Source organism: Octopus bimaculoides, chromosome 23 (assembly GCF_001194135.2).
Source record: "Octopus bimaculoides isolate UCB-OBI-ISO-001 chromosome 23, ASM119413v2, whole genome shotgun sequence".
Lineage (NCBI taxonomy): Eukaryota > Metazoa > Mollusca > Cephalopoda > Octopoda > Octopodidae > Octopus > Octopus bimaculoides.
In genome coordinates this window covers 13,623,117-13,637,698 of record NC_069003.1, presented here as the reverse complement: position 1 = coordinate 13,637,698, position 14,582 = coordinate 13,623,117, and the positions used below count along the sequence as shown (strand labels likewise).

General features: G+C 38.4%; 2 protein-coding genes across 4 annotated transcripts in view; one reads left to right on the top strand and one right to left on the bottom strand.

Moving 5' to 3' along the window:
- Nucleotides 1–8,525, top strand: part of LOC106870848 (eukaryotic translation initiation factor 3 subunit I) — a 22,840-nt gene extending 14,315 nt beyond the window's left edge. For both annotated transcript variants that reach the window (XM_014917081.2, XM_014917082.2), the window contains exons 4-9: nt 691–840; nt 1,909–2,036; nt 4,266–4,376; nt 6,327–6,416; nt 6,909–7,075; nt 8,390–8,525. In XM_014917081.2, coding sequence (XP_014772567.1) covers nt 691–840; nt 1,909–2,036; nt 4,266–4,376; nt 6,327–6,416; nt 6,909–7,075; nt 8,390–8,471 — 728 coding nt within the window. In that variant the 3' untranslated portion in view covers nt 8,472–8,525. The remainder of the gene's footprint in view (nt 1–690; nt 841–1,908; nt 2,037–4,265; nt 4,377–6,326; nt 6,417–6,908; nt 7,076–8,389) is intronic.
- Nucleotides 7,948–14,582, bottom strand: part of LOC106870846 (uncharacterized protein C8orf74 homolog) — a 33,506-nt gene continuing 26,871 nt past the window's right edge. The window contains exons 4-5 of one of the 2 annotated variants that reach the window (XM_052975904.1): nt 12,020–12,161; nt 7,948–8,250 (exon numbers count right to left, since the gene is read on the bottom strand). In XM_052975904.1, the coding sequence (XP_052831864.1) occupies nt 8,234–8,250; nt 12,020–12,161 (159 nt within the window). In that variant the 3' untranslated portion in view covers nt 7,948–8,233. Of the gene's footprint in view, nt 8,251–9,808; nt 9,970–12,019; nt 12,162–14,582 lie in introns of those variants that run through there. The other variant, XM_014917079.2, reaches the window with a different exon arrangement.

The following is a 14,582-nucleotide window of genomic DNA, read 5'->3' as shown; positions in this document are numbered from 1 at the left end:
AATAGACGTCAGTGATTGGTTAAAATTACAGAAATACGACAACTTTAACATGAAATAACTTGCGATGTACATTTTTTTGTTAAGAAGGCTAAGAGAAAAAGTTGTTTTGTATGACACATTCTACCAGTGTCTCAAGTTTGAAAGTGTTTCGTTAAGAAAACAAGTGTTGCCCGTCAAATCACAAAGATCCAAATATACTTACCAAATCAATGGCAAAAATCTCTTGGTGCTGAGCAGATCAACAGTCAACAAACTGTCAGTGACCAGGCTAAACCAGTTCAGTTAGTGAACTACTTACTATCTCATCTGTAGTTGTGACATGCACAGATGAGATATTTCAGCTACGGAAAGACCAGTGTGACTAAAACCCAAGTTAGACAGAAGTGATGCATCAATCAATTCAGGACTTCTGGTGTGAAAGAGTTACGTTGTTTTGTGCATGTTTTGGGCAAGTCACCTGACCTGGATGGATCTAGCCAGTTGTCTGCTCAGAACTTCTCTTGTTTGGGGTAACAGTAAAGGTTTTGAGGGTGATTTGGCTGTTGTTTCTAGTCAGTTGAGTGACCATGTAGTAATACCTTCATTGACTCTTTCTCGTCTTCTTCATTATAGACCCTCAGAGAGACAGTACCAATGAATGACTGCCTATGCTTTTGTCTGTCTTTTATCTGTTGTTATTTGCTGTTTCAGGTGTTGCGTTGGTCACTATTCCAACTAGCACAGCTGTGAGGACCAATGGATTCTCATACAGTGGTCAGCTGATTATGTTCTCCACAGATACCACCATGGGCCATCAATGTACCATACACATATACGACAGTAGAGATGATTCACAAATCAGTAAGTACACACAATGATACATTATTTTCATTCTATTTAACCCCGAGATCAGTTTTGACTAAGTGTACATGTTCATCGGTCAGAATGACAAGAACCATCTGGTCATCATGGATGAGGGAGGACTTGTTCTGTGTCTTTGTTTCAAGCACTAATTCTCAACTGTTAAAATTTATGTGCAGTAAATTAGTTATAACTTCTACAATGCACAAAATGTTTTAACAATATTTTTAATACCATTCCTTATATTTAATTATAAAAATATAGTAGTTTTTTTTAACCCTTTAGCATTTAAACTGGCTAGATCCAGTCTCTCGCACCTACCCTACAATGTCATTCTAAAAATAAACAATCACATTATCAACTACAACCACCTCTGTTTAACCATAACCACCTTCCTGTTTAAATCCTCTGATGCCAACCCACCCAAGACCACTCCTTGGTTCTATGATACAAAATTCCTGTTTTAAAATATTCTAAATTAAAACCTTCCATCAAAATTTCATGTTGACTTATGTTCCAAACACCAGCTTAATCTTAAAACGAAATTATTTTACCAACTTTTCTTTATTTCAACAATTAATTGAAACAAAGCCATTGTATTTCAACAGAAATATGATAACAAAAGGTTTAAATATTGTATGACTCTATCCATCTACGTGTTCTGTAAGTCACCTAAGACCTTCCCTGTTTCTATGATACAAATTTTATGTTTTAAAGTAATCTAAATTAAAAACTTAATTTACATTCCAAACACCAGCTTAATAATAATGACAAAGTTTAAAACAAAAGCTGTGTTTTTCAACAGAAATATGCTTACAAATGGGTTTAAAACATCTTTGGAGTAGACAAAAGACCAAATCTGTTCTTAATGCTCTAGACTACATATCTATAAATAGGTACCGTGAGATGGTGCATCAATGCATTAGTTGTCTATAGGTATCTCATTAATTAGGAAAGCTGAATGTTCTTTGTCTCTGTTTGTAACCTGCTGAATGGATCTGATAAAATTTGATCTCTTGACTCTGATTCCAATGCACTGGTGACCAATATGTTTCTTTATCTTCCCAGCAAACTGCAAGCCTGCGAGAACCGTAGAAGTTAGTGATTCCAAAGTTACCTGTGGCCTGTGGGGCCCTTACGACGAATACCTGATAACAGGCCATGAAAACGGAGAATTGAGACACTATGATATTAAGGTATGTCCGTCTGTAAACCCCACCAAAGACTTTCTGGTGTATGTGTACTGGAGAACAGAACATGATACAACTTGATTATCATCATCATCATTTCAGTGTCCATTTTCGCCATACTTGCATGGGTTGGACAGCGTTGATTGTGGCAGCAAGGAAAAGTGCACATAAATAAATATATATATATATATATATATATATATATATATATACACACATGCACAGGCGTGGCTATGTGGTAAGAAGCTTGCTTCCCAACCACATGGCTCTGGGTTTAGTCCCACTGCATAGCACCTTGGGCAAGTGTCTTCTACTATAGCCTGTTGTATATATATATGTATATATTTGTATGTGTGCGTTTGCCCCCCCTCCCCCCACCATCACTTGACAACCAATGCTGGTGTGTTTATGTCCCCGTAACTTAACAGTTTGGCAAAAGAGACCGATAAAATAAGTACTAGGTTTACAAAGAATAAGTCCTGGGGGTCAATTTCTTCGACTAAAACGCCTTAAGGCGGTGCTCCAGCATGGCCACAGTCAAATGGCTGAAACAAGTAAAGAGAATAAAAAGAAAAAAAAAATGTATGATGTGTGGTAATGCTTCATCAAGTAGAAAAGCACTTGATCAGCTGAGAGAGGAAAGATAATCTCATAATTAAAAACAAAAAAAAAAAAACCCCCTTTTTTTTTTTCCAGCTGCCCAGTGTTTCCTGGTCAAAATGCTAATTTATTCTGCCATTTATCAAGCTGAAAACAAGACTGTTTGTCAGTTGCCTTTTGAGCAGATAACATTTAAACAAGAGACACTTGTAAAGAAATGAAAAACACTTGGGAGATAACCAACGTTACAATAATTCGATGTCAAGCAGACATAAACAAGATAATGTTTACTAAATGTCCAGTGGCCTATTTTTATATTCCAACAAGATGTATTTCTTGAAATGTGACGTAGAGAAAAAAATCTCGTTCCTCAAATTTATGTATTCAAGTTTTTAAGAGAATTAGTGTAACGTTGGTTATCTCCCTTGTGTTTTTCTTTTCTTTACCAGCATCTCTCATTTGAAACGTTATCACCTCAAAAGACAACTAACGAACGGTCTTGTCTTCAGCTTGATAAATGACAATAAATAATCGTTTTGATCAGGAAACCCTGGGTAGCTCTATTTACAAGATTTGTGGGGTTTTTTATTATAAGATTACATATATATATAGGCGTAGGAGTGGCTGTGTGGTAAGTAGCTTGCTTACAAACCACATGGTTCCGGGTTCAGTCCCACTGTGTGGCATCTTGGGCAAGTGTCTTCTACTATAGCTTCGGGCCGACCAAAGCCTTGTGAGTGACGGAAACTGAAAGAAACCCGTTGTATATATATATATGTATGTGTGTGTCTGTGTTTGTCCCCCCAACATCGCTTGACAACCGATGGTGGTGTGTTTACATCCTCGTAACTTAGCAGTTTGGCAAAAGAGACCGCTAGAATAAGTACTAGGCTTCCAAAGAATAAGTCCTGGGGTCAATTTGCTCGACTAAATGTGGTGCTCCAGCATGGCCGCAGTCAAATGACTGAAACAAGTAAAAGAGAGTATATATGTGTGCGTGTGTGTGTGCATCATCATCATCATCGTTTAACATCTGCCTTCCATGCTGGCATGGGTTGGACGTTTTGATAGGAGCTTGCTAGGCAAGAGCCTGCACCAGACTTCACTGTCTGTTGTGGCATGGGTTTTTACAACTGGATGCCCTTCCTGATGCCAACCACCCAACAGGGTGGAAATCTATATACACACACACACACACACACACATACTTAAGTGTTATGTTTGGTGCTTATGAGGGTGGTTGTTTGGATGTGTGATATTATTTCTTTAACAAAGTCATTTAGGGTGCACCCAGAAATTATTGACTGGTTCAGCTGACAACAGTTGCCGTTTGTGGGACTGTGAAAAAGGTAAAGCAATTTTCTCACCTTCTTATGCTGTAAGCTTTCTTCTTTAACAGCAGGTCAGTCTCGATTGAGCAAAAGTGTTCCGGCCATGATCATCTTGTTTTGTTTCATTTTGTTTTTCTCTCAACTATCATAGATGCAAGTGTGACTGTGTGCTAACAAATTTGCTTCCCAACCACATGGATTCGGATTCAGTTCCACTGCATAGCTATTGACCCCTATATCGATATATAACAGCAATGACAATCATCCAGCTTGTGTATTCATGGTTTTCTTTCTCTTCCTCTAGACTGGTGATCAAGTTCTCACCGTTGCTGACCACAAGCGATCAATTAACGATATTCAAGCATCACTGGATCAAACCATGATAATTACTGCTTCAAAGGATAACACTGCCAAGGTTGGTATCTCCCAACTCTTCTGCTCATTTCGTCATTGCCATCATGACAGATGTCTTGTAGGTGGAACTAGAACTAGTATTTCTTTTACTGTTGCAGTTGTATCTACAGTACACCTCTTTACCAATGCAGTAGTCAAGTTTCTCATCAAAATTTCATGTTAATTTATATTTCAAATATTTGCTTTATAATGACAGTTATTTTACTAAACTTTTAATTGAAACAAATGCAGTGTATTTCAACAGAATTCTGTTAATAAAAGGGTTAAATATTGTATGACTCTATCAGTCTATGCATTCCGTGACTCACCAAAGACTATCCTTTGGTTCTGTGATACAAATATCCTGTTTTAAACTGATCTGAATTAAAACCTTCCAATAAAAATTTCATGTTATATTGTAAACACCAGCTTAATAATGATGACAATTATTTCACTAAATTCTTCATTATTTTCAAAATTAATTGAAACAAGAGCTGTATATTTCAACAGAAGTATGGTAACAGAATGGTTAGCCCCTTAGCATCCAAACTGGCTATATATTCTAGTTGTTTTCTGGCCAGATCCTACCTCTCCCATATATCCTACAATATCATTCTAAAAAATAATCATGTTATCAAAATCTGAAAGTCACAAGATGATTAATTCAAAATAATGTAAATCAATAAGCATTACATTCAACAGAGTAATCTGGATGTTACAGGATTAAATATGTGCATTGCTATTAAAAGTATGTCTGTTTACTACTGACAGCCAGCATGTGGAGGGTCTCCTGGGTGAGGGTCTGCTTTATACTACTTTACAAATGTGGATGTATTGCTAGTAAACCATTAAACATGTTCCTGTTGATTATTATTATTATTGATTTCACATTTTGGCACAAGCCCAGCAATTTCGAGGGAGGAGGTGATCGATTACAACAACCCCAGTGTTCAACTGGTACTTGTTTTATCAACCCCGGAAGGATGAAAGGCAAAGATGACCTTGGTGGAATTTGAACTCAGAATTCCACTGAGATCAACTTCACTTTTCATCTTTTCGGGGTCATTAAAATAAGTACCTGTTGAACACTGGAGCCAATGTAATCAACTTACCTCCTCTCCTGAAATTGCTGGCCTTGTACCAAAATTCAAAATCATCATCATCATTATTATTATTATTATTATTATTATTATTACTTCACAACCTTCATGGTTTCATTCAATTTGAGCATTGTTATACAGACATTCCTGTGAGTCAGACCCAACAGGACCTGACCTGGTCACAATTCTCTCCGTTCACTTCGATGAATGAAGATCCAAGATGCAACTGCACATTGTAAGACTGGAAAGCTACCATCAGTCTGTGTGTAGTGTTAGTCCATGTCACACTATGCCTGCAAAAATGACAGGATGGTCATTGCTGGAATGTCTGATTACAGATCTGCTTGATCAAGGCTAACCTAGGGCTAAACAACAAGTATTACCATAGTGTGGTTGTCTGTCTGTTCAGTTTACCATTTCAGCCGGGCACTGGGTCCAACCTTTTCACCCTCAAAGGATCTGTTTTATTTAAATGAATTTTTCCTGATGGAACCCCAGCAATTGAAAGAAGTTTCTACTCAACAAATTCCTAACCCACAGATCCCCAACACCCCCTGGTGCTACCATTGTTGGCCCCAAACAGTTTTTCAAGATTGTAGGTCAGGAACTGCTGCAATATTTATATTAAGCTTTGGGATTGTCGCATTCACACTTATCCCTCCTCCCCATTCATACAAATACACTCTCTCTCTCTCTCACTCACACACACACACACACTATCATTCCCATCTCTCACACTCAGTCACTCACACTCTCACTCTCTCTCATACTCACAGACCTTCTTGTTTGATTTGTTGCACTGAATCCAATGCATGAACACCATCACAGCACTGTAATCTCTCCCTCTCTACCCAATCTGTCGTCCATTGCAGCTCTTTGATTCGAGTTCCTTACAATTGATGAAGACCTTCAGAACAGAACGCCCGGTCAATTCAGCATCCATGTCATCATTGAAGGAACACGTGAGTTATCGGATTTTATTTCATCATCATCATCATCATAATTGCATGGGTCAGGTCGAATTTAAACTAGCCGTATCCAGTTTTATGTTCAAACCAGCCAGATGCTCCTCTCACATCTCTACAATGTCATTTTAAAAATAAGCAATCCTATCATCAAAATCTCAAAGCTAAGAGAGATAATGTAATGATTAATTCAAAGCAATGTGAATAAATAAGCATTTCATTTGGCAGAGTAATCTGAATGCCAAAGGGTTGAGGCAGATTTTCGGCAGCAAGATGCCCTTCCTGCCACCAACCCTCACCTGTTTCCAAGCATTAATGGCATCAGTCTCTCCAGTTTTGGTAGGCCTGCAAAGGGCATCAAGTACTGCTCCTTCTTCAAGTTCATCATCATCATTAGTATTTTAATGCTAATGATTCTGTGAACTCGCTGCCTTCAGTAATAATAATAATAATAATAATTACAATGATAATGATGTGTTTGTGTTTCAGGTGATCCTTGGAGGTGGACAGGAGGCTATGGAGGTGACCACCACATCAGCCAGGGTGGGTAAATTTGATGCCCGGTTTTTCCACTTGATATTCGAGGAAGAGTTTGGCCGTGTCAAAGGACATTTTGGACCCATAAACAGTGTTGCCTTCCATCCCGATGGCAAAAGGTAAGCTAGCACTCTCTGTCTGTCTGTCTCTCTCTCTCTCTTTCTCCCTCCCCCCACCTCTGTTTCTCTTGCTCCTCTATCTCTCTGTCTTTGTGAAATATGCAACTAAAGATAGTAGGATGTGTTTTGAGGAAGATTTGTTTACCATTTCCAGTAACTCAAAAAGTTTGATGCTTTAGCATTTAAACCAGCCATATCCGGCTCAAATATCCTACCTATTTTATATTCAAACCAGCCAGATCTGGCCTCTCACTCCTACCCTACAACTTCATTCTATGAACAATCAATTGCTTCTCTGAAATCTCGAAGCTAAGAGATAATGCAAGGATTTACTCAAAACAATGTGAATAAATAAGCATTACACGTGACAGTGATTTGAATGCCAAAGGGTTTATGGCTCCTCTCTTATTTGTGGTGTGTGTAGAGAAAGCCTATATCTTGTTGTGGCCCTTTACTAGGGTCAGTAATGGATTTGTTTTGTGGTGTGGATGTGTGTCTGTTTCTTGGTAGGGTTCAGATTTGTTTATTATGTTAGGGGTTAGTCCTTCACAAAGTGACAAGTCTTTCATTCCATGTCTTAATAGGGATGAAAGGTTACGTAGTTACTGTTGGATTAAAACTCTACAACTGATGGGCTTTGGAAACACGTCTTGCTTCATATTAGCTCTTTGCTTCCCAACCACATGGTCCCAGGTTCAGTCCCACTGCGTGGCCCCTTGGGCAAGAGTCTTCTATACCCTGCAGTTGACCAAAGCCTTGTGAGTGGATTTAATAGACAGAAACTGAAAGAAGCCCGTCGTGTGTATGTGTGTGTGTATATATAGGTATGGTGATGCAAAAAGAAAAAATAGAACTCAAAATATGAGTAAATGAATATTTTTGCTAATATTTATCAGAAGCAAAAGTTACTTAAGGTCTGAGGGTTTCATGTGTTTGCTCTTATCAAGAGTGACAAGTACCAATACATGAAACTCAACTCTTGAGTCCCTCTGTTGCTTCTGCTAAATATTAATACAAATATCTGTGTTTGTCCACCACATGACAACTGGTGTTGGTTTGTGTCCCTGTGACATAGCGATTTGGCAAAAGGGGTTGATAGAATATGTATCAGGCTATGTTGATTTGTTTGACTAAACCTTTCAAGGTTGTGCCCCAGTATCACTGCAGTCCAATAACTGAAACAAACAAAAGATGTCTATATATATATATATATTATATATGGGTATGTATATATTTGTGTGTGTGTGTGTGTGTGTGTGCGTCCATTACATTTCCTTATAGATTTGATCCTAAAGAATTCTGTTTCTGTTACAGTTTCAGCAGCGGTGGTGAAGATGGTTACGTGCGAGTGCACTACTTCGACCAATCTTATTTTGACTTTGAAATGGAGATTTAATTCTTTTAAGAATCTGTGGAGAATAATGGCTGCAATAAAGTTATGTTTACATCACCTTCTTGTTGCTGTTGATATCATTCTACAATTCCAGGTGATAATTGTTGCTGCTGTTGTTGTTGGTCTATCGTTCCAGGTGAACTCTTGAGATGACTTTTGATCAAAGGCATTCTTAGCTGAGACCATTTTGTCTTTTATGCAGGCATAGTCAATCTAAAACTACATTATTTAATGTATCCTTCTTTGTCGTTTAGCCTTAATTAAAAATATTCCAACTGTGACCATCCTGTCTTTTATTCAGATTTAGGTCTACAAAAAGAAAATCATGTTGAACCCCTGGTCATTTTTTTTTTTTTTTTTTTAAAGACTGAAATGTAATTTGGTAAGATTTAGCTGCTATTTCTAAAAACAACAACAGTGTTACCATGGCTACAGAAGCCAGCTACCAGGACAAAGGCAATAACAACAATATCCCTTTTTACAAGGACAAACATCCCTGAAAGTTTCATCCAAATTCATCCAGCGGTTCTTGAGATATCTTGTCCACAGACAAACAAAATTGACTGAAAACAATGCCTTCGCTAAGGCAGAGGTAATAAAGTACAAGACAGTGGCTCTCATGGCTTCTGATCTTAACTGACTGTAAGTGTTATCACGTACATTGTTTTATCTTGGTATAACCAGTTGAGCATGTCCCTTAGTGGCTGATGATATGAGCATCTCTGATCCCAAGCAGAAGTAGTTGGGGAGAATCATAGCCATGTGTTGAGAGGAATTCTTTGGGATTTGGGTAATTCACCTCTGGAAACATGAATTTCGTTCAACATCCTTAAACAACCCTTATTCAGGGACCTTTTGAGCAGGATGGGCTATTCGACTTGAAGAAAATTCTATATATATATATATACACACACACAAAGATATAAATATATACATTCATATACAAACATGCATATCAATACATAATGAAAGTAATTGAAACTGAAACCATATAATAGTGAAAGTATTAATAGAGATGTTTCACTTTTCACACGTAATCCAGAAACATTGTAAGAGGTAAGAGATTGCTCCAGGCTCGCATTAGCCAAGAAGTTGATAATTTTTTTTTTTAGCCCACAACACTGCACAGACCTTAATTAAAGCATGTGTAAAATTTGAATGAAATCCGTTGGGTGATTCTCAAGTTTTAGTGATTCACACAGACAGACATTCTCAGTTTTATATATATTTAGATACCAGGCTTTAATAAAAAAAGTACTAGGATCAATGCATTAGTCTAAAAATTCTTCAAGGCAGTACTCCAGCATGGCCGCAGTCTAATGACTGAAACAAGTATAGAGTTTGAAATAAATAAAACCTAATATTTATTAAGTTATTGTCAGACAAGCAGCAAACAGCCTGGTAATGTGATGCTAGAGAGTTCAACTCTCACTATTGCTGATTTGTGAAGGTTTTTTCATGAGGACTGCTGTAGGTTTTGCTTTCAGTTTTGTAAAAGGTCCTGCAGGAGAAGAGAGAAAAGGGTTAATCTTGATCTAGAGATGGTGACAGAGGAAGGATGGTAACCCTTTTAGCATGTAAACCAGCTGTGTCTGGACTAAATATTCTACCAGTTTTATGTTGAAACTAAACATTAAACAGATTCTTATACTTGACTTACAATAAACAAAAAGTTATCAAAATCTTGCGTAACTTTGATACAATTTGCAAGATAAAGCCATTTCCTCAACCATTTAGTATTCAAATCAGCCATATCTGGCAAAATATTCTACTGCTTTTATGTTTAAACTGGCCAGATCTGGCCTCTCACACTTCCCTTGCAATATTATTAACAACAGCTGTGTGGTAAGAAGCGTGCTTCCCAACTACATGGTTCCCACTGCCTGTCACCTTGGGCAAGTATCTTCTTCTATAGCCTCAGGCTGACCAAAGCCTTGTGAGTGGATTTCGAAGATGTAAACTGAAAGAAGCATGTTCTATGTATGTGTGTGTCTTTGTGTCTCGGACGATTTGTTCGACAAAAAACCCTTCAACCTTTTAGTGTTTAAACCGGCCATATCAGGCCAAAATTGTCTTCCTGTTTTATGCTCAAACCAGCCAGCTCTGACTTCTCACACCTACCCTACAAAGTCATTCTAAAAATAAACAGGAACATCATCAAAATCTCAGAGTTACAAGATGCTGTACAATTAATTTAAAACATAATTAAACAGGCTTTATGTTTGACAGAGTAATCTGAATGCTAAAGGGTGAAATACTATGACTGCCTATAAAGTTTCTCAATCATGTGGTTCTGGGTTCAGTTCCACTATGTGGCACTTTGGACAAATCTTTATGAATGGATAGATAGAAACTGAAAAAAGGTTGTCATGTGTGCTTGCGTCTCTGTCCCCACCACTTGAAAACCAGTATTGGTGTGATTATATACCCATAACATACCAGTTTGGCAAAAGAGACCAATAGAATAAGTATTAGGCTTTAGAAAAGAAAAAGAAGTACTGGGATTGATTCATTCAACTAAAATTCTTCTAAGCAGAGCCCCAGCATGGCCACAGTCTAGTAACTAAAAAAGAAAAAGATAGCAACATGGAATTGTTTTTTTTTGTTTTTTTTTCAATGTTTAAAACGATGAAGATTGTCTTTGAATATTTACCAAAATGGCATCCACAAATTATGATTCCAACTTTGAAGGATTTAAATCTGAAGATTTAGAAAATATTAACTAAAAGTTAAGAAAACAATGTAAAAAAACACTCCGTCCACTCTATGGGGTGGTTGGTGTTAGGAAGAGCATCCAGTTGCAAAAACAGACACACAAGCTTGGAGTAGTCTTCTACTGCGCCAGCTCCTGTCAAACTGTCCAACCCATGCCAGCATGGAAGGCAGGCGTTAAATGATGATGAAGGAAGAATATACATACATATCATCTTCGTGTTATGTACCTCTGAACCTCACAGTAGTAGTTTGTTTCTTGTTGCAGTTTGCATTATAATGGCCACACAAAGGGGGCAAGCTGGCAGAATGGTCAACATGTCACACAAATGTTAAGCATTTCTTCTCTTTTCTACATTGTGAGCTTAAATGCCACCAAAGTTGACTTTGCCTTTCTTCCAATAGGGGTCATTGAGGCAGATTTTCTGCAGTCAGATGCCCTTCCTATCACCAACTCTCTCCTGTTTCCAAGTAAAAGTAATATTTCCTCATGGTTTCACAGAAGATTAGAAACAAAGGAGCAAAAAAAAGATGGTACTAAATGAGCATGTTCATTTCTAGTCTTCCATGAGAAATATTACTTTGCTTGGAGAGAAGACGGGTGTCCAGCAGTAGAAAAACCTGCCACACCAAATTCTACCTGATCCATACAAGCACGGAAAAGTGAACATTAAAAAGATGAAGAAATCCACTCACAGGGCTTTATGAATATTGTAAAATTCGTGTTGGTCGTTTCAGCTGACTACTACTTCAGTCACTGGTTGAATAAATTTTCAGGTGGAATTTCATTCAATTCAAAATAGAAAATCAACAGTAAAAATGGAAGAGACCAAACTTACCGAGAGCTACTGGTCGAGGTAAGAGGACTTTCTTGATATTAATCAGCATTTCCTGGTGTTTTTGTTCAACATTAGCCACCAATGTATCTTGGATTTTGTTACAGAAAACTGATGCCACATTCTTCACCAGAGTTTCAACATGCTGCAAAAGACAAGTTTTGATGTTATTGTCACAGAGAAATATATAAAAATATTGAAGAATCTACATGGTTTTTACTTTGAACACTCTTCCTATCACCAACCACATTACACTGCCATTTCATTATGTTACTGACATACACACACATGAATTATAATGATGTAATCAAACCAAATAATATTTTGGAAGCATTTAATACATTTCAGATCAACGCATAAAATAAGAAATACATCCCTTACGCATGTCCTTCCTTAGTTAGGACTGCGGTTTGGTTTTGTGTCAGGCAGAGGCACTACTGATGCTATATTTCTGGTGGGGCAGCTGCAGGAGAGATAACTAGCTGGGGTAATCCTCTGTACTTGGCTTTTGTTGACTTGGAGAGGGCTTTTAACGGGGTCCCCTGATCCCTTATCTGGTGGTCAATGCAGGAGCAGGGGATGGACGAGTGGTTTGGTGAGAGCCGTACAAGCCTTGTACAGGGACACTACCAGTAAGGTGAGGGTGGACAACAAGTATAGTGAAGAATTCAGGGTACAAGTAGGGGTTCACCAAGGATTGTTGCTCAGCTTCCTCTTGTTCATCATGGTCCTCCAGGCAGTGACAGTGGAATTTGGGACGGGCTGCCCCTGGGAGTTCCTCTATGCTGATGACCTTGCTCTTGTAGCTGAATCACTACCTGTGGAGGAAGGGTCTGGGATCAAAGGGCCTTGGAGTTGACCTAGCAAGGACCAGGTTCATAGTGAGTGTGAAGGTTAACAAATCACATGACCCTGCTTGATCTGTAGAAGGGGTGTGGGTGGAGGCTCCATGGAATGCATGCAGTGTAAGCTTTGGATACGTGGGGGGTGCAGCAACATCCGAGGAGAGGGGACTAACTTTTGTATGTGGAAGGTGCACAGGTACAATAAATGCTGAAAATGTGCAGTGAATTATTTCACATTCTCCCAAAGTTTCTAAATTCTTATGACATCAGCATACGCTTTTTTATTTTTATTGTGATGGTGGTGGTTGTTATTTAACCTCTGATCAGACTTACAAGCAAAAGAAGTCCAGGCATGACCAGTCTGATTGTTTTTTGCTAGATACAATGCACCCAGGGACACATTATCATTTGTAAGTTGGGTGTGAATCGATGATTTTGCTACAATTGATAATGTATTGATGACCACCTTTACTGATGGCAAACCTTTACAGCCCAACATGTCACCATTTAATAATCCTATCACTGCATTATCATCTACATGTGTTTTAGTTTTAGATAAACGTTTAGATGCAGGCATTGCTGTGTGGTAATGAGTTTACTTCCAACCACATGGTCCTGGGTTCAGTCCCACTGCATGGCACCTTTGCCAAGTGTCTTCTAATATAGCCCCAGGCCAAGCAATGCCTCATGAGTAGACTTGGTTAAGGGGCTATAGTGGAAGTCTGCTGTAGCCCAAAGTGCCATGCAGTGGGACTGAACTGGAAACCACACAGTTGGGAAGCAGACTGCTTAACCACTCCACCGTGCCTGCCCCTGCTTCCAGAGGAAGCAAAAAGGTTTTTAAAAAAGACAAAAAAATAAAACATCTTTAATCGTTTTTGTTTAATCTTGTAGGACTGTGACAGAAGGTGAGATTTGATCTCAATGCACAAAACTGAAACATACACCTTGTCATCCCATCCCATCATCATCATTTAACGTCTGTTTTCCATGCTGGCATGGGTTGTACACTTTGATAGGAGCTGCCCAGGCTCCATATCTGTTTTGGCATGGTTTCTATAGCTGGATGCCCTTCCTAATGCCAACTACTTTACAGAGTGTGCTGGGTACTTTTACATGGCACCAGCACCCACAAGCCTGCAAGATTGAGACTGCAAGCTGAAGAGGGATGCAGGGGACATTCCTGTATGCAAAGACAGCCATGGTTTTACTTCGCTTGTTTTACTTTCCTCAAGCACAGCAAACTGCCCTTAAACAATTGAACACAAACATAATAAATACCTGTAAACTGTGGGCACAGAAATGGCTGCAAAGTGAAGGAGTTCACAACTATGTGGTTTTGGGTTCAATCCCACTGCATGTTACCTTGGACAAGTATTATAACCCCAATACCTTATAAGTGGATTTGGTAGACAGAAAATTGTGGTGTGGCAGTCCTTCAGGTGTGTATGTAGCTTTTATTTTTTATATGTTTTAGTCATTTAACTGTGGCCATGCTGGAGCATTGCCTTGAAGGGTCTTAGTCAAAAAAATCAACCACAGGACTTATTTTTTTAAGCCTGATACTTATTCTATCAGTGTCTCTTGCCAAACTGCTATGTTACAGTAGTGGGGGACAAATACAGACACAAAGACACACACACACACATATATATATATATATATATATATATATATATATACAGGCGCAGGAGTGGCTGTGTGGTAAGTAGCTTGCTTAC